Source organism: Aspergillus flavus, chromosome 2 (assembly GCF_009017415.1).
Source record: "Aspergillus flavus chromosome 2, complete sequence".
Taxonomy (NCBI): Eukaryota; Fungi; Ascomycota; class Eurotiomycetes; order Eurotiales; family Aspergillaceae; genus Aspergillus; species Aspergillus flavus.
This window is the reverse complement of record NC_092409.1, coordinates 2,135,941-2,163,721: the sequence shown is the minus strand read 5'-3', so window position 1 is coordinate 2,163,721 and position 27,781 is coordinate 2,135,941. Positions and strand designations below refer to the sequence as shown.

Genomic DNA, 27,781 nt, shown 5'->3' with positions numbered 1-27,781 from the left:
CTGTTGGATAATCATGTACCTATCCGCGGACTGTTGAACAAGTGACAATACAGGTCGATCTACTTATAATAAGGATAGAACATTATCCTATTTTGAGTGGCACACAAGGAGCGTGTTCAACCCACTAGTATCCTAGTCAAGTCATTGAAAAATCTTTTCAGAAATATCATTGCCTGCAACATTGCATTCTACCGGACAATTATGAAAATAAGAGAGGACAAAAGCGGGAAACTAATCAGAGATAGTAAGGATTCTCGATAAGACTCTGCAACTTCCATAGGCTAAACCTCGCTGTTGCAATAGCGACAATTTACTCAACTGTGACTGACTTCGCAAGATTGCGAGGGAAATCAACATTGAGACCCTCAGACACAGCCAACCAGTAAGCGATTAACTGCAAGGGGATGACATTCAGGAGACCTTGCAGGCAATCGACAGTCTTTGGAACTTCAATCTTCACGGTTTGAGCCGAAGAAAATTCCGGGTCATCGGAATTACAAATTACAATAGGACGGCCACCTCTGGCAATGACTATCAAAGTATTAGAAAAAAAGAAAACCACATCTACTTAACCGCTAGTCTTCAACTCACCTTGTTGATAAGCATTCAACGACTTCGTGAACAGGTTGTCCCTCGTAAGAATCATGATGATGGGCAAGTTTTCATCGACAAGGGCAAGAACACCATGCTTCAACTCGCCGGACATGACAGCCTCGCAATGGAGATAAGAGATCTCTTTGATTTTAAGTGCACCTATATGACGCATGAGCTAAGCATAATACATCGTATCAGCAGTCACTAACCTTCAAGGGCAGTAGGGAATTGACCACCCCTGCCCAGCAGAAGCAAACTCTTTTGATTCTTGAAGTTTGCACACAATTGTTTGATGGGTTCGTTAAGTTTCAAGATCTCCTTGAATTGCTCGGAGACCTTAGAAAGACCCTCCATAATCTCCTCACGCCTCTTCTGCTTAGACGCCCTATCCTCACTAAGAGACAAAGCGAACATGACCATAGCAACGAACTGGGACGTGTAGGCCTTGGTAGAAGCTACCCCAATTTCGGGTCCAGCGTTGATGTGCACACCGCAGTGAGTGAGAAGTGAGATAGAGGACCCTACAACATTAACAATACCAACGGTCAATGCTCCGCGTTCGAGACAGTAGCGCAAGGCCATAAGGGAGTCAGCGGTCTCGCCAGACTGAGAAACGAAAACACACGTGTCATCACGGAATACTGGAGCCTGTCTATCCAGGAAATCGGAAGCAAGTTCAACAGAAATAGGAATCTCAGTAAGCTCTTCAAAGACTCCACGCACAGCCATGCATGAATGGTAACTAGTTCCACAGGCAACAAATATGATTCTTCTGCAGCGGCGGATAGTAGAAATGTACTGCCGCAGGCCACCGAGTGTGACTTGCTTGTTTGCAACATCCAGTCGTCCTCTCATGGTATTGATCACAGACTCGGGTTGCTCGAAAATTTCCTTTTGCATGAAGTGGTCAAACTTGCCCTTCATAATCTCCTGCAATTCGAGTTCAATTGTCTGAATAGCGCGAACATTAGAAGTACCATCATCTTTTGTGAGGCGATGAATGTTTAACTGTCCCTCATGCACATGAGCGATATCATCATCTTCGAGATAGAGGACCTTCTTCGTATGCTCGACAATTGCAGATGGGTCAGAAGACAAGAAAAACTCAGCTGGCTGGGGGATGCCATCATCGGAAAGGAAAGCGCGAGACTGTGACCTATGCAAAAGGGATTTGTCAGGTGGGGCAAGGAGGCCGGTCGCAGACTTCTTGATGGCCACGTTCTGGGAGGCCTGCTCTGCAGGAAGGGCTCCATCTTCTGAGTATTCGACGTCCACGAAATCCACCTTCATCTTCTTCGACGTTCTCACGCCAATAACAAGCGGCGACCCCTTGCGAGCCGCAATGACCTCATGGGGATAATGTACGGATTTGATGAGAAGCCCAAACGCGCCCTCAAGCTCCTTCACAACAGCCTTAGCCAAAACTGTGAATTCGATATCGGGCTGTTGGTCATAGAGATATTTGGTAAGCTTTGCAATACATTCGGTGTCTGTGTCAGTCTCAAAGCGGAATCCCTTGCTCTCCAACAAAGCCTTGAGCTCTTTGTAGTTGGTAATGATACCATTGTGGACAACTGAAAATTCCCAGTTCAGATCGGACCTGCGTGCCAGGAAAATTAGCAAACAAGCCTGATCCTAGTCGAGCTGATTAAACCGTGGAACATCGGACTCACCTGTGGGGGTGGCAGTTCAAGCGGGAAGGCGTCCCATGAGTGGCCCAACGAGTGTGAGAAATACCAGCATGAGATTCAAAGGATTTGGTCAAGTCAGGCTTGCACTCATCAATAAGCTCTCGAAGCTTAGCAACCTTGCCCACTTCCTTGAAAGCACAAACTTCATTCTTCTTATCGCCATCTATGGCAAGACCCGCAGAGTCGTAGCCTCGGTATTCAAGACGGGAGAGTCCTTCAATATGTCAGAGGAATACACAAACACTCCCAAAACCAGAGTAAACAAGGTCCAGTGAGGGTGAAAACAACAGGAATGCCAACCATTGAGAAGAGTGTCAAGAATAAACTTGCGGTCCCTCTCGACGAGGTAGTTAATGTAGCCGAAGATGCCGCTAGGGGTCAATTAGTTACATCAAACATTCAGTAAGCCTGGGTCTTCGGGAACGTACCACATGGTTAAGGTATGTCAAGAGAGAGAGCGAGTCAAAATGCGGAAAGGTGTAGAATGAGATGACTAGGCGTTGTAATGCTTCGATAACAAATGTTGCCTCCGGATATTGAAAGCAAGTCACGTAAACGGTAGTGGGGTTTCTTCAAAGTGCACTCTGGAAGGGAATATACTGTCAACAAACGAATTGGAAGATACCATGGAAGGACAACATAAAACACACTTTGGATAATCCAGCTAGAATATTACTTGTGATATTCTTAAAGGGCGGTGTGGCGAGTGAGAGAAGGAAGCGAGGAGGGGGAGAAGTTGATAGCAAAGGGGAAATTGAGTAGATCGACAATCTGTTGGAAGGAGGGGGAAGAGCTATGTTTTATGTTGTGAGATCGGCCCACACAGAGACCAGGGAAGCTACTATGGACCGGCTCCAGGGCGCAGCCATTCATTCAACATGGAGCTGGCCAATAATGTGCCTTTTCTGCACCTTACACAGTTTGTTGGACCTACTGGTATGTTTCACTCGTGACTCTCGGTTGGAGACCTTTTATGGCATGGACATGTTGCTAAGTTTACCTACCAAAAATTCAACAGGTCAGTGGCTCCACTAACAGATCAAAAATAACATATCGACTATTAGGGACCTAGCTAGCTATATCCTTCCCTTCCCTGCTCCATGGATTTTTTTTATTCGTATTGTAAAATAGTGCTCCGTACGGAACTCAAGAAGTCTACTTCTTTAAACACCAGGCATATACATACAATAAGCAGTACTATGTCCTATTAGCGTGTGCATAGAACAAATATTTTTCTATAACTTATGAATCTACAAATCGTCATCATCGGGAGAAGAGAGAGGAAAATGAGGAAAAAGGGAAAGAAAAAAAGAGGGCTGTTAGCCTCCACCCCCTCGGTAGTTCCTGTGCGGCTGATATGCTACCCTTAATCCTGGCATTTCACACTCACCATCGTCATCTAACTCCTACTTGAGTAGGATTAGGTTCAGTCCAATTTTAGACCCCTCAATCATGAATCAAAATTAGAAGCTATTTACATTGACTAACCCATAAGTATCTTCTGGCACACGTATAAATATCTATCAGTGACATTATGTAGGTTGTAATTGTACTGTAAAAGGGGTAGGAAACACACGAAAGAGGGACTCCTCCGGTATCCAATAAAGGCCTGGTCTGGTACCGACAGCCGCTGTTGCCACGTTCATATTCTGGTTCTTCCCGTAATCAAAACTGTGATGCTCAGAAGGATAACCCCCCTTTTCTCTTGCAACCAATTACTATTACGGGCCTCTTACCTCGTGTTTTTAAGTATGAGTTCTTGATGGCAACTACCTTTAGCTACTGTTCTTCCCCTTTTTGAAGGGGGGTAGGGATTGAAGGGAGAAGGGGTGGCTTAAATCACCTTAACTGGATACCGAATACTCAAGTGTTCCAGTCCAGTCCCTCTCGCTAGACAGTTTCCTTGATACTTCTTCGGTGGCGAAATTTTTATTTGTGTTTTATTTTACTTCTTTCCTTTTTATTTTAGGGAAAGAAAAAAAAAGGGGGGGGGGGGAGGGGGATATCTAGTTCCAGTGTCCATATCCAACGTACCAGGGGCGAAGCATATTGGTTTTATTTTTATGATGTCCCAGGGTTGCGGTTCTTGAAGTTACTATTTTTATACCTTGTTACGAGGCTTGGTCATCTCCCTCTCTTTAAACTATTTCCTATCACTTTAGGGCTGTAAAACACCGGCACTGTAATATATACCAATATACTGAAACGTAGTATCTTACAGAATGTGAATTAGTTTAAACATGCCATCTCTAGACTCATTCAATGGATTAAAAGGGACTATTTTCTGAAAGGGTACATACAGTACATTACACAGGATGAAGTGGGCATATAGGATATGCATCATGTGTATTTTGGGTCAACAAATACCCAACTACTTCATTGGTTTTAGTATTATCCCTGAAGGTGCAGCACATTGTCATCTGGGGTGGAAATTAGTAGAATCTGACCAGATACCAGCTGGGCAATTAGTTTCCTTAAGGGGCCACTCTAGTATGTAAGTGAGACCACTTTTAGCTGTACCTGGGACTCAAAATAATTGGCTTATTTGTGTCCTTACATTGTGGAATGTGAACAGGTTACACACTTAGGCAGGCTAACCGCAAACTGTATACAGTAAAACCTGGATATAAGCAAGGGTTTGAGCTGACTGCCTAAACTGCTTGAGGTATTATTTGTATTAAAATCACTATATAAATCCTTCTTGGATGTGGATATAGTAGAATACTGTAGTATTATATAATATTCTTAATAGATTTCTGTTGTGCAAAGACTCAGAGGAAGGTAGATTAAAAGAATTCTTGTAATTATATATATTTTTGTTGTTGTCAGGTAGTAGTCCTAGACTAAATTAGTAGCCCGAGATATTCACACGTGACTTTATATAATTCTATCAAATTCTCTGATTGGCTGGTTAGACCCACTATACCTCACTAGTACTATATAAGGAATTTTGTATGGGAGACTGAGCAGTTTACTGAAAGTTCCATGTATCGAGGTTTTCTGCAAATTTATATGGGAAACAATAGGAGACAGTCTGGTAGATTGCTTATACCGGGTATATTCCCTATATCGGAGTTCCTTATATAGAGTTTTACTGTACCCACAACAGTATCTACTTTTACTCCGTATGCTATTTCGAGTAAGGCATCTTAATGCCCTTTTGCATTCCTAGCACAGTCAATGCTTGCTAGGAATTACCGTCTATTAAGATCGTTGTTCCTCTATGAATAACAGTCATGTACTCTGTACTGTACAGAGAATATACTGGCTAGTTAATTATTTAAATACATAGAGAACATTAGTATCTATCTCTGGGTTATACCAAAATTTCCCCCGGTCTTGGAATGATATGCAATTTAGTGGGTGGGGCTTTCAACAATCAAATACTCTACTCCGGAGTATGGTTTGTTTGTGTTTTTATATGCTCAGAGCTGTGCATGGCAAGTTCTATAGACCTATAGAACTGTATCTATGTCAAATGATAATCTTCATGCTCAATAAAATTCACCTCTCAGCATCCAATCCTCTAGCATTGTATATAGAAGTCACTGGATTTTCTCTAACATATACTATGTTCCCAGACTTCCAATTCTCCATGGAGACATAGTGACGAGTATGTATTTGCTAAAATCGTCTCCTGAGAGCATGTGGAAATCGTGATGTGGCGTTGATTGAGATAAATGGAGCCCTTGATGAGATATGTCTGTAAGAAAATATTTTGCCCTAATGTATTAGAAATATTTGTGTGGATAGTAGTTTGCGGTGTATACAGCCAAGAGCTGGTGTCTATTATATTAATGTGATTTTGTCATCCATGATTGATACCTTTTTCACAAAAAGAATTTAAGCAGGTTTCTGCTGAATATTAGAACGATACTTGGGGAATATACAGAAAACTGGCCGCTATTATAGGTGACATAAATTCTTTGAATCAATTAGGACATTAAAAGGGGAAGTAAGAATATCCAAGAGAGGAAGACAAGGATAGATAGATTGAGGACAGTGAGTAACTGAACTATCTAATCTTAAATATCTCTGAGCTAATAATATTGAACTGGAGATAATAAATATTTATGATTGAAGTTCATTGTGTTCACTTTAGATACGTACTGACTATTTACGCGAATGAACTCTGCAACATGTGCTCTAGGTCCAGGATCTAAACAGTGACATTGGCAACACTTTCTTCCCCTCGCCCCTAAGGGAAAAAGGAAACAAGAGAAGACTAAAGACCGCTCCTCCCACATTCAAAATACGCGAAGCGAGTCTATCACAATAACTCTTTTCCTTGCCAGTGGACTGTACTCATTTTCAGTGAGACTCCATGAAATCCCCTCCCCCACCGCTCCAACTTTAGTCGTGAGTTCCTTCGCGTTTTGGTCCTTGATCGCGTTGGTAGGGCGATTCAAGAACACATCTAATGGACACTTTTTTTGCGATCCTGAACTTCCCAAACTCTCGCATTCCTCGAGCTCACGTCAATTCAACCGCTCCCCTTTGCCTTCGATAAGCTACCGCCTTCCACCTTTTTCTCACAACGTCCGTACCCGATCTCTTCTGCCGGATTTGATTCCACCTTGTACGGTTTACACCAGGGAAGATTCCTGGCTTCATGACTGCGTATTAGCCGAATATAACGGTTAAGGATGCTGCCTTCTGATCGCAGCTGGTCTGATTTTGGCTCGTAGCCATCTCTCAGTATGTCGCGCTCCTCGGCAGGCTTTGCAGACTTCTTCCCTACTGCGCCGTCTGTCCTCCAGCAAAAACGATTTAAAGTAACTAGGGAGCGACCGCGACCTAAAGCCCAAATCGATAGTGAACATAGCGATGAATCATCAGCGTGCCCCACGGAAACAAGAGCTATTCTCAACCTATCTAATGGCGGTGCATCTCTGGATTCAGGGCAAATATCTTCTACTGATTTAAAGAAAACGTCACCGGAATCGTCTGTCGAGGGCTCTGCAAGTTCTACAGCAGGAGATCGTTCAGCCCTTAGCTTATCTGTTGCTCAGCATGGCGCGAACTCGCATGAAGCGCGTCTTGACACCCTAACTCCTCTTACCAATGCAGAATCATCGCCTCCTCAAAAAGCAAACTCACCCCGGAATAAAATAGCAGAAGGGATTGTTGCAAATACTACTATCGACACTAAAAGTGGAATAAACCCTCTCCATACCCCGCCAACACCACAGTCTCAAGGCCGTCGCACTGGAAGCATCAGAGGTTACAAGCTGGTCTATGACCCTGACACCGAAAAACGATCATCTTCGAAGGAGAAGCGAAGAAAACCCCGTTATGTCGATATTATTCTGAGCGAGCAAAACAATTGCCCACCAGATCCTCGCCTGGGAATCCCAAATTACATGCGAGGTGCCGGTTGCAAGCAGAAGAGGAAATATCGACCAGCGCCCTATACCCTAAAGCCTTGGCCTTATGATGCCTCATCGACAATAGGGCCCGGCCCCCCTGCGCAGATAGTTATCACTGGTTTCGACCCGCTCACTCCAATTGCGCCGATCAGCGCCCTGTTCTCGAGTTTCGGGGATATTGGCGAGATAAATAACCGCACGGATCCGATTACTGGCAGGTTTCTTGGAATATGTTCAGTAAAGTATAAAGACAGCGCTTCATTCCGGGGCGGCGGTCCTGTCCTTGCAGCAAGCGCGGCCAGGCGAGCTTACTACGAATGCAGAAAAGAGCAGCGCATTGGAACACGAAGGATCAGGGTTGACTTGGATCGCGATGGGGTTGTCTCAGAAAGATTTGTGGCTAGGACAATTGAGTCCCAGAGGATGGGACAGAAAAGCAATCTTCAATCTACAGAAGAGGTGAAATCTGATTCGGAAACAAAGAAAAACGAGCCTCCTCCGACGGCGCCAAAAGGTCCTTCAGGAAAAACCTCAGTTCGCCCTATAGTTGCAATTCCTGAAGGACCGAGGGCAAATTTTCTTAAACCTGTCATGCCATCTTTGGTCGAGGAAGTACCCATTTTGGGTCAGATCAAAAGGGACCCGTATATCTTCATTGCGCATTGCTACGTACCAGTCCTTAGTACAACCGTTCCGCACCTTAAGAAGAGGCTCAAGCTGTTTAACTGGAAAGACATTCGTTGCGACAAGACCGGGTACTATATTATATTCGAGAATTCTAGGCGCGGTGAGGAGGAAACTGAGCGCTGCTACAAAATGTGCCACATGAAGCCTTTGTTCACCTATATCATGAATATGGAAAGCCAGCCTTATGGCAATCCCAGCTACGAGCGCAGTCCAAGTCCTGAACGATGTCGAGCAGAACAACGCGAGCGAGCAGAAAGAGAAAGACTGAAAAGAGAAGTGGGTCTTGATATCGAAGAAGAGAAAAGGCAGCGAGCGGTTGACCTTGATCCCTGCCAAGAAGTATTAACCATCATAATTCGAGACCTGAAGGATAAACTTCTTGAAGATGTGAAGTCACGCATTGCTGCACCAGCCTTGTATGATTACCTCGACCCGGACCGGCATGCTCTGAAGAGGAAAACGTTAGGTATCGCTGATCCAGAGGGGATCAAGAGGCCCATGTTTCGAATTGATGATTCGTTCGGGACACCGGACTCGAGGTCAGGGTTGTCAGACGCAAGGCGTCCGTTCAGTGGATCTACTCCAAATATTCTTGCACTTCCTCGTATTCGAAAGGCTCGTCATCTTGGTCGCACAGATACTGCTTTCTTGGATGAAAGGCGCAAGCAGCCGCTGCGGAGAAGAGAGGTCCGACCACTGTATCACCGATTACAACAGTTGCATGACGTTGACGACTCAGATGATGAGCAACGAACACCAAAAGATACGGATGAGCAAGATAGCCGGCCCCCAAGTCGGATGAGCTCAGGGACCTCGGAGTCTGATGATGGCGACGGCTTTGTTTCCGAGGCTTTGGGCCTTCCAGTTGTAGAACTGGCTGGCTCAGGTCAAAATAAAGAGCCCGATGAGATTCTGAAAGACAACCAATCGGTAGGCGAAAGTTCACAGCTTGAAAGCAACGAAATCTCTCCAGAGTTACGGAAGCGGAAAAGAGCCAGCGAAGAACTCGAGGCGCGCAAGAGACAAAAGGAAGATGACGAACTTTTTGGCATTAATCCTATTGCAGAAGCTGAAGTCGAAGGCACCCAAATCATCGCAACTCCTATAGCCGTGGACATAAATCTCGAAGTTTCAGAAGCTGCTTTGAGTATCCTTCCAAAAGAGAGTAATGATAACCGGCAAGAGACGGGAGAAGCCAACCATCTGGACTTTGATGGTATTGATGTTACGTCCTCGACGATAGAAAAAGACCGCCGTGGTATACTAGATCCTCTTGACGATATCGATAATGCGGCTGCGCGCGAAGAATCCCGAACAGAAGTGGGATGGCGAGTGTCGAATGACGAGCCTAGGCCCATTGTCGATGACGACGACGCAATAATCATGGATCTCGACGGATGGCAGAATCTAATTAAAGACGATGAGGATCTGCACTTTCTTCGAGATATTCTTGTTGGATATTCCGAGTCCAACGTTGGGAATTTGTCGGCTTGGGCATGGAGGCAGAAGGAAATCAAAGCCCTCAATCATCCCGGAGATGTGGGGCCCCTGCGCGGAGGGACTGGCATCGCAGGATATTACGTGCCCAATACAACAGGTGCAGCTCGAACAGAAGGAAGAAAGAGAATATTGGAGTCGGAGAAGTCAAAATACCTGCCACATCGTATCAAAGTCCAGAAGGCACGTGAAGAACGAGAGGCCAGAGCAAAGAATGATCCGCATACTGCTGCGGTTGAAGCTGCAAGAGTTGCTGCGGCAAAGAACATCTCTAAGTCTACTTCCAGATCTACACGGGTCAATAACCGCCGATTGATTGCAGATATCAATGCACAGAAACAGGCTCTTCCCACTCAATCCGGAGACGGTGACGTCCTTCGCTTCAATCAGCTGAAGAAACGAAAGAAGCCAGTACGCTTTGCTCGGTCAGCTATCCATAATTGGGGCCTCTACGCAGAAGAGAATATATCAGCAAATGACATGATAATTGAATATGTAGGTGAAAAAGTGCGGCAGCAGGTTGCGGACATGAGGGAGAGGCAGTACCTTAAGAGTGGGATCGGCAGCAGCTACCTTTTCCGCATTGATGAGAACACAGTTATAGATGCTACAAAGAGAGGGGGCATTGCTAGGTTTATCAACCATAGCTGTACACCGAATTGCACTGCCAAGATCATCAAAGTCGATGGTAGCAAGCGTATTGTTATATATGCCTTGAGAGACATCGAGAGAGGTGAGTTTGGCAAAAGCGCATAATATCGCGATGGGTGTACAAGTTAACTTATTTATCTCTGCAGATGAGGAGCTGACGTATGACTACAAATTCGAAAGAGAGTGGGACAGCGATGATAGGATCCCATGCCTTTGTGGCTCAACCGGGTGCAAAGGGTTCCTTAACTGAGATGCCCAAGCGCATGCTCTCTGTGCACGGGACTTCTCGCTCTGTCTGCCTGCCTCTGTTGCCCCCTCTTTATGTTCCATTTCTTTCACTCAACATAGCATAATATCCGGACTTGTTTGACAGATGCAGCGTTGGTATTATGGCGTCTTGGCTGAGGCTTGAGTTAGCAACTGTTCACATAAACTGGCCTGGGTGTGATTTTCTGCTTTCTCTTTTCCATTGTTGTATGTGGTTCCCATCGTGGCAATGCTTTGTATTTCATATTATTTCTTGAATCAACTGCAACAACCATGTATCATATAGCTTCCATCACTCGGCATTTCGTCACACATAAGCTTCTTCATGATATATGCGATTCGAGCAGGCACAATAGAGGTTGGCGGGGGTCGTGACATATAACATGGAACGTTTTCCGGTATAGTACTTGATATACTAATGAGGCAAGGATAGGGAACAAGATCTCCCATGCTATTGTAATCTGACACTCAGTTTGCCGTGATTAATGGGACAGTATATGCAGAAGGTTTAGACTAAGAGAAGTCAGAGAGTGCAGTATGGAAAGATGACGAGGCTACAGACCCAAATGACTCGGTAGAAGGAAGTTTGCGATCCCCTCTTTGATCAAGTACTCATGCCCACAATTACCACAAGTCAATTTTCCCTCATTAATATGCGTTTCCAATAATAATCGATGAAGCTCCTTTAATATTTGCTCATCCTTGAGCTCATCGCCCTCGGGCTTCTTATCCAGAATTTTGGGGAACCCAAGCTTGTAATGAGTGAGCGCTTTCCTTATTTGAACACGTGGCATAGCAGCGTATCCATTTACTTACCTCATTTGCCATTATCTGCAATGCATGCCAATCAATCCGAGGGACAATGTTACGAATGAAATCAGGTTGAAAATCAAGCTCCTGCAGCTCAAGTTCCGCATCCCTAAAATGAAGTGGGAACGACGCCGGTGATGCCTTGCATCCTTTGACGGCACAGGTCAAAAAATTGGCAGTAATCAGCTTCATTAAGTCTCTTTGCACTATAAGTATGCTGGCGTGATTGTTCAGTTGAGGGTGGAATAGGTAAGGGCAGAGACAGTAGAGGATATTGCTGGGAGGGGGGGGCAAATTATCTCACAGCGGAAGGAAACAGAAATCTACTGCAAAAAATTTCCAACGTGAATAGTACTTTCACCGGTAATGTAAACTCCTAAACTCCCAACCAAAGTACACAGTCAATTGCTGGCCATTCACGATGTGTGTATTTGCTAATAAAGTCCATATAACAATCTATTTCCATATTATCGAATTCACCTCCTCGTCTCATATCACCTATCGAACATTATGCATCATCTAGCATCGCCCTATCTCAAGCTAATAAGATATATCATAGCCATTATTGTATTGATAGAAAAATGGGTCTGTTGACCGCCCAATAAAGTAAGCCTTGTTCCCTTCAATGAGTGGATGAAGGGAAACGACGTCCGCAGCGTTCAGTATCTCATTTGACCACGACATCCACCAAGTCGCCGTCTGCCATGTCGTGCATCGACAGGCAAGAACAGGGATCTAACCGATCACCATCGAACACTAGGTACACTTCCCGATTTTCCGGTATTTTTTTTGCATCTCGAAAGATTGTGACAAGTCGAGAGATTTGCATTCTTGGATTAACATTTAATTCCATGTCGCCGGACCTTGGGCACTTCAAAACCACCCTTGTTGATAGAAGCCTGCTGCTGCCATCTGTAGCTGTAGACTCTTGGGCCGATGCAAAGTAACTTTCATGCGAGGCCTGCCAATTATCCATTGCCATTACATTGTTTTCGATAACAGCTTCCATGTGAATACGGATGTCTTCTTTACTGCCATACCGAACATGATCGCCATGTACTGGACTGTCGGCGAGGCCTTTTGGCACGCTAATTCCCAAGCTCCTGCATGTTGTGACATCAAATAGCCTCCTGCCCTTCCAAGTCAAGAGTATGGATGACTGCATCTCTTTCGGTATACTCTGGCAGTTGCACCATGCAAGACGAACATCTCGCAGCGACTGTGACATTTTTCGGTGGACTATCAGCGGCTTCGTGCTTTCAATTTTGGAGGTGATAAGAATCTGAACAACCGGATCATATTTCATAGAATCAGAGTGCTGGTCTGTATGGATTGCAGCCCTTCGCTGGTTCTTTCGAGTATCACAAGAAATGGGGGTTTTGCCGACTGCCATTTTCGTCTTCGTTATTTCTGCATTGGTACTTGGGTAGGGTCTAAGGTGAGTTTGCCGAATATCTCTCGTGTTCAAGGAATCAACTTTCGAGTCAGCAGCGCTAACTTTGTCTGTTGGCAATTGCATGGGCATCCGGCAGTCGTTACGGTCACTTATGTCTGACGAAGTCTTGCAGGGATCAGAGCTGCATGGAGATACGCCTTGTATATCGCTTTTCTCTTGGCCGTCGCCAGGAATAACTCGGGATGCGGTTTCTCTTGACGACGGTTCCTGTGAGATGTGTCGACGCTTACAAACCTTACCATCCTCTGTGGTGGAACTGCCAGAACGACATGGTGGACTATCTCGAGCTACCTTACTTGCAGCGATAATGTCTGTGTACGTTTGCCCAGCACGACGGTAGAATTCATTGGAGTCCAGCACATCATCTCCCGTTGTTGCCCACGCAGGCCTGTTGAAAAATGACCGCATGGGCTTCAAAACTGGTGCGGATAGGATATATCGTGTGTTCTTTCAATTAGCAGGATTCCATCACCTGAAAAGAATGTCAAGGCGAGGATATGTCCGGGTGCCTATTATTTTAGGCAGCCACTTTTGCACTGCAAGAGGTACCCTTTAGACAGGGCGCCTGTCTGACGTAGCGGAGTTGACTGAGAGTGATGGCACTGTGAGGAAATCTCAATGACGTGTGTTGATTGGACAGGTGTCCTGACCCGAACGATATCTAGGCTCTATCTACAAAGTAGTTCGGTCCAGTATCCACAATAGTTCACGACCCTATAGAGGCAATGTATACCGGGAATGGTACTCCAGAGTACATACTTGTTATCTTTTAGTTTGGTTGAGAGCATTGGCAAAGGTTACTCAAATCGTAGATACTCATCAGCATCAATTGAAATTGCGAGTACGTAATCGCCACTTTTGTGCTATAATGTAATCGGTAAGCGAGCGACGCATGTAAGCGGGTGACGTACCATACGCTATATAAAAATTTAAAATAATTAAAATACTATAAATTTAGATTTCTATATAAAATAAGTAGTTCTATTAATTTAGATAGTATATAATTTTATAATCTTATATATTATAGTTAAAATATTTAGATAGAGTATATCTAGAAGCTAATTTAGTAAATAGAGATCTATTTATCTATATAGCTTTATTTATCTAATTTTAATACTTAATAAAAATTTAGGTTTTAGATATTAATATATCTTTTTTAAAAATAATCTATTTAATAAAATATTTTTATTTTTTAAACTATTTTTTATATATAGTCTAATATTACTTTAAATAATATTTTAATATTATTATATTATTTATAGCTTATTTAATATTTTTAATTAATTAATTTAAATTAATTTTAATAAATAAATTAAAATTATAAAATTAATTTTTAAATAATTTTTTAAATATAGATTCTAACTTTTTTAATTATTTAATTATATAAAATATTTTAAATATTAAACTATTTTAGCTACTAGATCTATTATTTAAAAATATAGAGATTTTAAACTAAACTATTAATTAAAAAAAAATATATTTAGAGTTTAAAAAAACTAGACTAATAATTTTAAAAATACTATAAATATTACTATTAATAAAAATCTTTATATAAATTTAAAAATATATTTTTAAAAAATTAAATTTATTAATATAATTAAATTTATTATATATTTTAAATTTAATTAGATCTTTATATAAATTTTTTAATAATAAAAAAATAATAATATTAAATAATTAAAATTTATAAAAAATATAAATAAATATATAAATTAATATAATATTATTTTTTATATAAATTTAATTAAATTAAAATATTAGATAATTATTATAGCTATTTAAAATAAATAAATAATATTTTTTTATAGATTAATTAATAATATAAAATATAAAATAATTCTATAATTAATATAAATTAATTTTATTATTTATTTAGTTATTAGAATTAATTTTAATTTTTTAATTAAAAAAAATTTTATTATTTTTATACTAGATCTTTATATATATTTTATTTTTAAAAATAATATAAAAAAATAAAATCTATTTATTAAGATTAATATATTTTATAGTAATAATCTATTTTTAGTTTTTTAGCTATAATAAAAATAATTTTTTAATATATTAGATCTAATAATAATTTTAGCTATAGCTATTAAATCTATTATAAATTTTATTTTATTAAAATTATATATATTATTTAATATTATATTATATTTTTAAATAATTTTATTTACTTATTTAAATTAAATATTTAAAATTTTAGAATTCTTTATTTTAATATATTAATAATTATAATAATATATAAAATAAAATTTAAAACTAGATATATAATTAGTAAAGTTATATATTTATTTCTTTTTTATAATAATAAAAAAAGAAATAATATTATACTTTAAAAATAGAATATTAACTATTTTTTATATATATATAGATTAGAGAGATACTCTATATTTATTTAATAATAGAATCTATTATTTAAGCAATTTCTTTTTATTAATTGTTAGAAATATATTTCCTATTTAGGAAATATTCTTGAATATTCTAGAATTATTCTAGAATATTATCTATCTAGAAGAAATTAGACAAAAAATCCTAACTAGAAAATATTAAATAATTATATTCTAATTAGAAAATATTAGATAAATACTAAATTAAAAAATATTAAATAAATTTTTAATTTAATAAATTTAAATAAATCTAATTTAATATAAAAAGCTATTTAATTCTCTATTAAATTAAATTAATTTTTTTAAGTAGATTATTATTTAACTATTTAATTATTAAATATTAATTTATTTTTTTAATCTTTTCTATTTATATTTAATCTAGGGCTTTAACTATCTTAGCTTTAGTTATTTATTTTTATTATTTAATCTAAAATTTAGATTATTTAAGTCTTATCTAACTATTTAATCTAGAATTATTATTTAATTAATTCTAGTTTTTTTATATAATTTAGTTATTTAATTTATTTATTTTATTTAATCTTTCTATTTATTCTAGCTAGCTTTAAGACTATTCTACTTTAAGATTAGAGTAATTAATAGTTATAAATTTAATTTAATTTTATTTAAAATCTTAAATTAATAATATCTTTACTTTTTTATATTAATTAATTTTATATATATATAAATCTATTATTTTATATATTAATTAAATATATTAGATTTTTATATTAATTTTTATATTAATTTTTATAATCTATTTTATTAATATTAATCTATTCTATTTATTAATTATTAATTTAATTTATATATATATATAGATCTATATAATCTATATATATATAGAATTATATAACTATATTAATTAAATTAAAGATCTCTATTTAGTTTAATTAATTAAATAATTAGCTTTAATAAAGCTAATATATTAAATTAATAGCTAAGATTAAAAAGATCTAAAATTATATAAATTCTAGTTTATTTAAAGAACTAGTTCTATTTTACTATTTTATAAAATCTAGTTTTAATAATATTTAATCTAAAACTAGAATTCTAATTAATCTAAAGCTATTAAATTAAAAGCTTTATAAAGATTTTATTAAAGATTTTAAAATTAAAACTAAAAAATATTAAATAATTTTAATTAAGATTTTAATTTTATTATTAATTATTATTAATTTAATATTATATAATAATAGATAGATAATTCTATTAATTAAATTACTTTATTAAATTCTAAGAATTTTATTTATTAAATTAATTTTTATTAATAAATCTAGAAAATAGAATCTAATTAAATAATATACTAGATTTAAAGCTTTATTTATTAATTCTATAAAATTCTATATATTAATATAAAAAAATCTATATATTAAAGCTCTAGATCTAGAAATCTTTAAGATTTAGAATTTTATATAGTTTTTATTTAATTTTTTAGAATTAATTTTTAATATTCTATTTATCTTTTTAATTTTATAATAAAATAAATTATTTAAAATATACTACTTTTTTATAAAATAATTAAATAATTTAAAGACTATACTAGACTAAATTAATTAAATTAATCTAGAAATTTTAGATTTAAAATTATTATTATAATTTTATAGAATTTATTTAATTATAGCTCTATTAATTTAATTAATTAAAATAATTAGATAAAATAAAATTCTAAAAGCTTTATTTTTAAAAAATAGTTTTATCTCTATTTATTTAATTTAAATAAAAAAAATATTTATTTAATAAATATTTTTATATTAATAATTCTATTAAATCTAATAATTAATTATTTAATTTAAAAACTTTAAATTAATTTAAATTAATTTATTTAAATTCTAGATTTAAAACTATTTATAATTTAGTTATTAAAAAATTTAAAAAGATTAATTTAAAATAATAAAAATTAATAATTTTAATTATTATTTTAATTAATTAAATTATTTTATTATTTAGATTTTTAAAATTAAATTTTAAAGATCTATAAATATATAATACTATTTTTAATAATTATATTTATAATAATTTTAATAAATTTATAGATTTTAAATCTAAATCTATTAAAATCTATATAAAAAATATTAATAATAAAATTATAAAATATAGTATTATTTTTATAAAGTCTATTATTTTTATAAAAAAAATAATTAATTTTAAATTTTTAAATTATATTTATATATTTAACTTTTATTTAAATATAATTTCTATTTTAAAAAATAAAAAGAATAGTCTATTTTATAATTCTAGAACTTTAAGATTTAAAATTTTAGATAATAAATCTATTTATTATATAAATAATTAAAAAAATATTTTTTTAATTAAATAAATATTATTTAATTAATTATATAATTTAAAAAGCTTTAATTTATTAATTAAATTATATATATCTAGAATTTTTATAAATTCTAGTAATTTTAAATCTATTAAAATATTTAATATATCTAAAATAAATTTTTTTAAATCTAATTTTTTTAAAATTAATTTTTTTAAAAATAATAATTTATCTAAATTTAATTTATCTAGAAATTTTAATTTATTTAGAATATTTAATTATTCTAAAATATCTAAATTATATAGAAAAAATTATTTATTAAAAAAACTAAATAATTTATATAAAAATAATTCTAAAGATTTTAAAATTTCTAGATTTTTAAAAATTTTAAGATTTTTTAAATTAATAAATCTAAAATAAATAAAAATAATTATTTAGAGTATAATTTTAAAAGCTTTTATTTAAATAATTTAGAATCTATTATTTTTATTAAATATTTAGATAAAAATCTAGATATAGAGTTTAAATACTTAAATCTTAATTTATAGAAAAAAACTATAGATTTTATAATAGATTATTTATTTAAAATTAATATAAAATTTAAATTATTTAGTTTTAATTTTATAAGAATAACTATAGTAGTATATTTAAAAATATTAAAAAATTTTTAAATATTATTTTTTTTATAATATTAAAAATTAAAATATCTAAAAAAAAACTTTAAATTATTTAATTAAATTAAATCTAAATACTAGAATATTAAATTTTAAAAAAAATAAATTTTAACTTTACTCTATATATTAAATATTTAATTTAAAAAAATAAATATTTAAATAATTAATTAATATAGAGTAAATTCTATTTAAAATTTTATATTAAAATCTAATTTATATAAAAAAAATTAAATAAAATATAATATATAAACTATATATATTATCTCTATTTAAAATTTTATTTAAAATAAATTTTAAAATATAAATTAGAAATTTCTATAGCTCTAGATCTAAAAAATTCTATTTAAATAATAATAAAAATTTAATTAATTTTTATAAATTTTATAAAGATTTAAGAATTAAAATAACTACTAATTTTATAAAATAATTTAAATAAAATTTTTATTTAAAAAAAGCTAAAGCTTTAATTATTTTAAAAATCTATCTATTATTAGCTAATTTAGATATTCTAATTTTTTTATAATTTAAAATAGCTAATTTAATAATTGTCAGCTGCCCTAATCCTAAAGCGGAATAGTCTTAGAGCTAGCTAGGATAAATAGAAAAGTTGAATAGAATAAATGAATTGAATAACTAAATTATATAGAAAAACTAGGGTTAACTGAGTAGTAATTCTAGATTAGGTAGGTAGGTAGGGCTTAGGCAATCTAAGCTCTAGATTAGATAATAAAAATAGATAACTAGGGCTAAGGCAATCAAAGCCCTAGATTAGATATAAATAGAAGAGATTAAAAGAATAAATTAATATTTGGTAGTTAGATAATTAGATGATAATCTACTTAAAAAAATTGATTTAATTTAGTAGAGGATTAAGTAGCTTTTTATATTAAATTAGATTTATTTAGACTTATTAAATTAAAAATTTATTTAATATTTTTTAATTTAGTATTTATCTAATATTTTCTAATTAGAATATAGTTATTTAATATTATTTAATTAAAATTTTTTTATCTAATTTTTTTTAAATAGATAATATTTTAAAAGAATTCTAGACTATTATCTAAAAAGGGAATATTTTAGAATAATTTTAGAATATTTAAAAATATTTTTTAAATAGAAAATATATTTTTAATATATCTCTCTAGATTTAAATATCTATTTTTAGATTTAAAAATAGATATTAAATCTATATAGAAATTGATAGATAGATTATATAGAAAATTAATATAAAAATTAGTTTAAAATTAATAGAAAAATTAATAAAAAATTAGTTAAATATAGAGAATTAAATAGATTAAAATAAAATAAATTTAATTTAGATTCTATAAATTAATAAAATAAATATATTAAAAATAGAGCTATTTAATCTAGAGCTTTAAATAGAATTAATCTAATTAAATTAATTAGATATATTAGTTATATTTAGATAATTTAAAAAAATTTAGTATTTTTAATTAAATAGATTTTTAGTTAAATTATCTATAGCTATTTAATTAATTAATTTTTATATAATATTAATATTTTTAATTCTAATTTTTTATTTAAGCTAATAGTTTTAAATATTAATATATTTTAATTTAAATCTATATATAAAATAAGTATTTATAAATAATTAAATAGTCTATTTATTATTATATTTTATATAGATCTTTTAATTAAGATAAAATTCTAAAGCTCTAAATAAATATTTCTATTATAGAAATTATCTATTAGTATTAGTTAAAACTAATAATTTAGTTTTAGTAATTAATAAAATAATTATTTTTTATTTTCTAGTTAATTAATTAATAAAACTATTATATAATTTATAGATATAGTTTTTAAAGCTTTTTTTATTTAAATAATCTATAAAAATAATATTACTAGCTATAGAAAAAATAAAGCTAGAATTAGAGCTAAAGTTTAGTATTCTAACTAGATTTAATTAATTAGAATCTATAGAATTAGGGCTAGACTCTAAAAATTCTATAGATAGATATTAGATTTTATATAAATATAAAATTATATAGTTTATAGTTATTATATATCTAGAGATAAAATTTAATAGACTTTTTAAAAGAATCTAATAGATCTTTATAATATTAGGCCTAGATATAATAGATATATATAAAATTAATCTATTTTTTTATTAATATTTATAAATATATAAAACTAAAGTTTTATAAAATTAATTAGATAATTCTAATTTTTTTATTAATAAAAGAATTCTAGATATTTTTTAATTAATTAAATAAAAATAATAAGTAATTTTATTAATATAATCTATCTAAAAAATCTAGAGTTTTTTATTAAAATAGTTTCTAATAATTTTTATATTAATAAATCTAATTATTTAATTTAGATTCTTTATTTAATAAATATTTAATAATTAGTTTTTAAAATTAATTATTTTTTTATAATTTTTTTAATAATATATAATAATTATATTATTTATATATATTATTAGAATTAAATAATTATTTAAATATAGATAAAAATTTTTAGAAATAGAATTAAGCTTTAAAATTTCTAGAGTTTATTCTATTTTTTTTTATTATAAAAATAATAATTATTTTAAACTATATAAAGCTCTATTTAATTTTAGAATTTTATTTTTAGATCTATATCTAGATAGCTAAAAAATATATATAATTTTATTAATATAGCTATTTAAAAATATATTTACTATATTTAATTAAATAATCTTTAGATTAAAAATAATAATTAGAGTTAAAATAGTTCTAAAGATTCTAGAAACTAGAATTAAAACTCTAGTTTTTAACTAATTAAAAGACTATAGATTATCTTTAATATAGATTTTTATTTTAAAATTTAGTAAAAAATTATTAGAATTATATTTATATTTAAATATCTATTTTAGTAATAGTATTTTAAATTAATTTTAATTAATTTTTTTAATTAATATAAAAATTTATATATTTATTTAAATAAACTATCTATATTTCTTTTTTATAGCTAATAGCTATTTAAATCTAAATTTAGATTTAAATATTTTAAATTAATTAATTAATTCTAGAGATAGATTATTTTTAGAATATTTTTTATTAAAGCTTCTATTTAAATTTATTTTAATTTTTAATAAAAAAATATATAAAAATAGCTCTAAATTAAATTTTTTTATTAAAAAATTTCTAGAAATTTACTAAGATCTAAAATTTAGATTATTAAATAATTTAGATCTAGATCTTTTTAGATCTAGTTCTAAAGATTCTAATCTATAAAAATCTATTTTATTAAAATTTCTATTATTAACTAGAACTATTAGTATAAAGACTCTAGATAAGTTTTTAATTATAGAAATAAATAATTTAATAGATATTTTACTAGATTTTCTAAAACTAGAGAAAAAATCTCTAGTAAATAGTATAAATAGTAGATTATTTAAAATTTTATTATTTAATAATTTTTTATTTTTATAATCTAGATCTAAATTATTATTTAATAGATTATATAAAATAGAGTCTTACTCTATTAGATTTAAAATTAGATCTAGTTTTTTTTAATTTAAAATTTTAAATAGATTTTATTTTAAATTATTATATAGATTTTTTATATAACTATTTAAATCTTAGCTATATATATAAGATTTATTAAAAATATAATCTTTTATAGATATAATCTTTTTTTAAATAGAAAATTATATTTACTATATATTTAGAGCTATATACTTTATTAAATAATTAATTAAAGTTTTAAATTTAAATTTATTTAATTTAATTATTTTAATAATCTATATATAAGCTCTAGAACTATATCTTTTTAAATTAAAAAAATTAGATTTTAATTCTATATAACTAGACCTATTTTTTAAAGTTTTATATAAAACTTTATATAGTAATTTCTATTAAATAAATCTAGTAAAGAATTAATTTAATATATATATTATTAAATTAGCTGCCTTAGACTATAGAAAAATTAAAATATTTAAATTAACTAATAATAAATAGATTTTTAAAATAATTAAAACTCCAGCTTTTTTTAAATAAGGATTTTATTTAGATTATTTTATAAAACTAATAATTATTTTAATTTCTAGATCTTTATAAAATCTATAGAAATTAACTAGATTTCTATTATTATTTAAATAGAATCTTTTAGATCTAGAGCTATAGATATTTCTAATAAAATTAATTATTTTAATTAATAAATTAGAAATTTCTAATTTAAATTTTAAAATTTATTTTAAATAAAATTTTAAATAAAGATAATATATATAATTTATATATTATATTTTATTTAATTTTTTTTATATAAATTAGATTTTAATATAGAATTTTAAATAGAATTTATTCTATATTAATTAATTATTTAAATATCTATTTTTTTAAATTAGATATCTAATATATAGAATAAAATTAAAATTTATTTTTTTTAAAATTTAATATTCTAATATTTAAATTTAATTTAATTAAATAATTTAAAGCTTTTTTATCTAGATATTCTAATCTTTAATATTATAAAAAGAATAGTATTTAAAAAATTTTTAATATTTTTAAATATATTACTATAATTATTTTTATTAAATTAGAACTAGATAATCTAGATTCTATATTAATTCTAGATAAATAATCTACTATAAAATCTATAGTTTTTTTTTATAAATTAAAATTTAAATATTTAAGCTCTATATCTAGATTTTTATTTAAATATTTAATAAAAATAATAGATATCTAATTATTTAAATAAAAGCTTTTAGAATTATATTCTAAATAATTATTTTTATTTACTTTAGATTTATTAGTTTAAAAAGTTTTAAAGTTTTTAGAAAATCTAAAGATTTTAAAGTCTTTAGAATTATTTTTATATAGATTATTTAATTTTTTTAATAAATAATTCTTTCTATATAGTTTAGATATCTTAAAATAATTAAATATTCTAGATAAATTAGAGTTTCTAGATAAATTAGATCTAGATAAATTATTATTTTTAAAGAAATTAACTTTAAAAGAATTAGATTTAGAGAGATCTATTTTAAATATATTAAATATTTTAATAGATTTAAAATTACTAGAATTTATAAAGATTCTAGATATATATAATTTAATTAATAAATTAAAACTTTTTAAATTATATAATTAATTAAATAATATTTATTTAATTAAAAAAATATTTTTTTAATTATTTATATAATAAATAGATCTATTATTTAAAATTTTAAATCTTAAAGCTTTAAAATTATAAAATAAACTATTCTTTTTATTTTTTAAAATAAAAATTATATTTAAATAAAAATTAAATATATAGATATAATCTAGAAATTTAAAATTAATTATTTTTTTTATAGAAATAATAGACTCTATAAAAATAGTATTATATTCTAAAATTTTAATATTAATATTTTTTATATAGATTTTAATAGATTTAGATTTAAAATCTATAAATTTACTAAAATTATTATAAATATAACTATTAAAAATAGTATTATATATCTATAGATCTTTAAAATTTAACTCTAGAGATTTAAATAGTAAAATAATTTAATTAATTAAAATAATAATTAAAATTATTAATTTTTATTATTCTAAATTAGTCTTTTTAAATTTTTTAATAGTTAAATTATAGATAATTTTAAATCTAGAATTTAGATAAACTAATTTAAATTAATTTAAAGTTTTTAGATTAAATAACTAGTTACTAGATCTAATAAAATTATTAATATAAAAATATTTATTAAATAGATAATCTTTTTTATTTAAATTAAATAAATAAAAATAAAGCTATTTTCTAGAAATAAAATTTCTAGAATTTTACTTTATTTAATTATTTTAATTAATTAAATTAATAGAGCTAGAATTAGATAAGCTCTATAGAATTATAGTAGTAATTTTAGATCTAGAATTTCTAGATTAATTTAACTAATTTAATCTAATATAATCTCTAAATCACTTAATTATTTTATAAAAAGATAGTATAATATTATTATTTTTAGATTTTTTAAATAATTTATCTTATTATAGAGCTAAAAAAATAGATAAAATACTAGAAATTAATTCTAGAAAATTAAATAAAGACTATATAAAGTTTTAAATTTTAGAGATTTTTAGATCTAGAGCTTTAGTATATAGATTTTTCTATATTAATATATAGAATTCTATAAAACTAATAAATAGAGTTTTAAATCTAGTATATTATTTAATTAGATTCTATTTTTTAGATTTATTAATAGAGGCTAATTTAGTAGATAAGATCTTTAAAATCTAATAAAATAATTTAATTAATAGAATTGTCTATCTATTATTATATAATATTAAATTAATAATAACTAATAATAGAATTAAAATTCTAGTTAAAATTATTTAATATTTCTTAGCTTTAGCTTTAAAATTTTTAATAGAATCTCTATAAAATTTTTAATTTAATAGCTCTAGATTAATTAGAATTCTAGTTCTAGATTAAATATTGTTAGAATTAGATTTTATAAAGTAGTAAAATAGAGCTAGTTCTTTTAGTAAGCTAAAGTTTATATAATTCTAGATTTCTTTAGTTTTAGCTATTAATCTAATATATTAGCTCTATTAAAGCTAGTTATTTAATTAACTAAGTTAAATAAAGGCCTTTAATTTAATTAATATAGTTATATAGTTCTATATATATATAGACTATATAGATCTATATATATAGATTAGATTAATAATTAATAGATAGAATAGATTAATATTAATAAAATAGATTATAAAAATTAATATAGAAATTAATATAAGAATCTAATATATTTAATTAATATATAAAATAATAGACTTATATATATATATAAGATTAATTAATATAAGAAAATAAAAATATTAGTAATTTAAGATTTTAAATAGAACTAAACTAGACTTATAACTATTAGCTATTCTAATTCTAAAGTAAAATAGTTTTAAAACTAGCTAGAATAAATAGAAAAATTAAATAGAATAAATAAATTAAATAACTAAATTATATAGAAAAACTAGGGTTAACTAAATAATAATTCTAGATTAGATAGATAGATAAGACTTAAATAATCTAAGCTCTAGATTAAATAATAAAAATAAATAACTAAAACTAAAATAATTAAAGCTCTAGATTAAATATAAATAGAAAAGATTAAAAAAATAAATTAATATTTAATAGTTAAATAGTTAAATAATAATCTATTTAAAAAAATTAATTTAATTTAATAGAGAATTAAATGGCTTTTTATATTAAATTAAACTTGCTTAGATTTATTAAATTAGAAATTTATTTAATATTTTTTAATTTAGTACTTGTCTAATATTTTCTAATTAGAATATAGTTACTTAATATTATCTAGTTAAAATTTTTTTATCTAATTTCTTCTAGATAGATAATATTCTAGAAGGATTCTAGACTATTATCTAAAAGAGGAATATTCTAGAATAATTCTAGAATATTCAAGAATATTTCCTAAATAGGAAATATATCTCTGATAATAATATATATATTAAATTAATTATTTATTAAATTTATTTAATAGAAATTACTATATAAAATTTTATATAAAATTTTAAAAAATAGCTCTAGTTATATAGAATTAAAATCTAATTTTTTTAATTTAAAAAGATATAATTTTAGAATTTATATATAAATTATTAAAATAGCTAGATTAAATAAGTTTAAATCTAGAATTTTAATTAATTATTTAATAAAATATATAGCTTTAAATATATAGTAAATATAGCTTTTTATTTAAAAAAAATTATATCTATAAAAAATTATATTTTTAATAAATTTTATATATATAGCTAAAATTTAGATAATTATATAAAGAATTTATATAATAATTTAAAATAAAATCTATTTAAAGCTCTAAATTAGAAAAAACTAGATTTAATTTTAGATTTAATAGAATAAGATTTTATTTTATATAATCTATTAAATAATAATTTAGATCTAAATAATAATCTAGATCTAGATTATAAAAATAAAAATAATTAAAATAATAAAATTTTAAATAATCTATTATCTATATTATTTACTAGAGATTTTTTATCTAATTCTAGAAAATTTAATAAAATATCTATTAAATTATCTATTTTTATAAATAAAGATTTATTTAGAGTCTCTATATTAATAGTTTTAATTAATAATAGAAATTTTAATAAGATAGATTTCTATAGATTAGAATCTTTAGAACTAGATTTAAAAAAATCTAGATTTAAATTATTTAATAATCTAAACTCTAGATTTTAGTAGATTTCTAGAAACTTTTTTATAAAAATAGATAATTTAGATCTATTTTTATATATTTTTTTATTAAAAATTAGAATAAATTTAAATAAAAATTTTAATAAAAAATATTTAAAAAATAATCTATTTCTAAAACTAATTAATTAATTTAAAATATTTAAATTTAAATTTAGATTTAAATAGCTATTAGCTATAAAAAAAATATAAATAATTTATTTAAATAAATATATAGATCTCTATATTAATTGAAAAAATTAATTAAAATTAATTTAAAATTCTACTATTAAAATAGATATTTAAATATAAATATAATTCTAGTAGCTTTCTATTAGATTTTAAAATAAAGATTTATATTAGAGATAATCTATAATCTTTTAATTAATTAAAAACTAGAGTTTTAATTTTAGTTTTTAAAATTTTTAAAATTATTTTAGTTTTAATTACTACTTTTAATTTAAAGATTATTTAATTAAATATAGTAAATATATTTTTAAATAGCTATATTAATAAAACTATTTATATTTTTTAATTATTTAGATATAGATCTAAAAATAAAAATTTAAAATTAAATAAAACTTTATATAATTTAAAATAATTACTATTTTTATAATAAAAAAAATAAAATAAATTTTAAAAATTTTAGAGTTTAATTCTATTTCTAAAGGTCTTTATTTATATTTAAATAATTATTTAATTCTAATAATATATATAAATAATATAATTATTATATATTATTAAAAAAATTATAAAAAAATAATTAATTTTAAAAATTAATTATTAAATATTTATTAAATAAAGAATCTAGATTAAATAATTAGATTTATTAATATAAGAATTATTAAAGACTATTTTAATAAAAAATTCTAGATTTTTTAAATAGATTATATTAATAAAATTACTTATTACTTTTATTTAATTAATTAAAAAATATTTAAAATCTTTTTATTAATAGAAAAATTAAGATTATTTAATTAATTCTATAGAGCTTTAGTTCTATATATTTATAAATATTAATAAAAAAATAGATTAATTTTATATATATCTATTATATCTAGATCTAATATTATAAAGATCTACTAGATTTTTTTAAAAAGTCTATTAAATTCTATTTCTAGATATATAGTAGCTATAAATTATATAATTCTATATCTATATAGAATCTAATATCTATCTATAGAATTTTTAAAGCTAAGCTCTAATTCTATAGATTCTAATTAATTAAATCTATTTAAGATATCTAGTCTTAATTCTAGCTCTATTTTT

The 27,781-nt window shown here is 27.7% G+C and overlaps 4 protein-coding genes across 4 annotated transcripts; 1 reads left to right on the top strand and 3 right to left on the bottom strand.

Moving 5' to 3' along the window:
- Positions 1–50: 50 nt before the first annotated feature.
- Positions 51–3,131, bottom strand: F9C07_2277251 (glucosamine-fructose-6-phosphate aminotransferase). Its single transcript, XM_041289510.2, has 6 exons — positions 2,714–3,131; positions 2,586–2,656; positions 2,268–2,499; positions 804–2,194; positions 592–753; positions 51–531 (listed from the first exon to the last, which is right to left on the bottom strand). Exons 1-6 carry the CDS (start codon positions 2,716–2,718, stop codon positions 311–313), a joined length of 2,082 nt encoding a protein of 693 aa, XP_041142522.1. The 5' UTR covers positions 2,719–3,131; the 3' UTR covers positions 51–310.
- A 2,155-nt stretch (positions 3,132–5,286) lies between these two features.
- On the top strand, positions 5,287–13,924 carry F9C07_2127594 (histone-lysine N-methyltransferase, H3 lysine-4 specific). The gene is made up of 3 exons (XM_071509093.1): positions 5,287–11,269; positions 11,319–11,508; positions 11,573–13,924. The coding sequence occupies exon 1, from the start codon at positions 6,986–6,988 to the stop codon at positions 10,592–10,594; it is 3,609 nt and encodes a 1,202-aa protein (XP_071363693.1). The 5' UTR covers positions 5,287–6,985; the 3' UTR covers positions 10,595–11,269; positions 11,319–11,508; positions 11,573–13,924.
- F9C07_2054668 (uncharacterized protein) lies at positions 11,311–11,758 on the bottom strand (the record flags this gene model as incomplete). The annotated part of the gene is made up of 2 exons (XM_071508571.1): positions 11,311–11,508; positions 11,573–11,758. The coding sequence occupies 2 exons, from the start codon at positions 11,756–11,758 to the stop codon at positions 11,311–11,313; spliced, it is 384 nt and encodes a 127-aa protein (XP_071363692.1).
- On the bottom strand, positions 12,234–12,959 carry F9C07_2198050 (ubiquitin-2 like Rad60 SUMO-like-domain-containing protein; the record flags this gene model as incomplete). The annotated part of the gene is made up of 1 exon (XM_071509426.1): positions 12,234–12,959. One exon carries the CDS (start codon positions 12,957–12,959, stop codon positions 12,234–12,236), a length of 726 nt encoding a protein of 241 aa, XP_071363691.1.
- Positions 13,925–27,781: the final 13,857 nt, after the last annotated feature.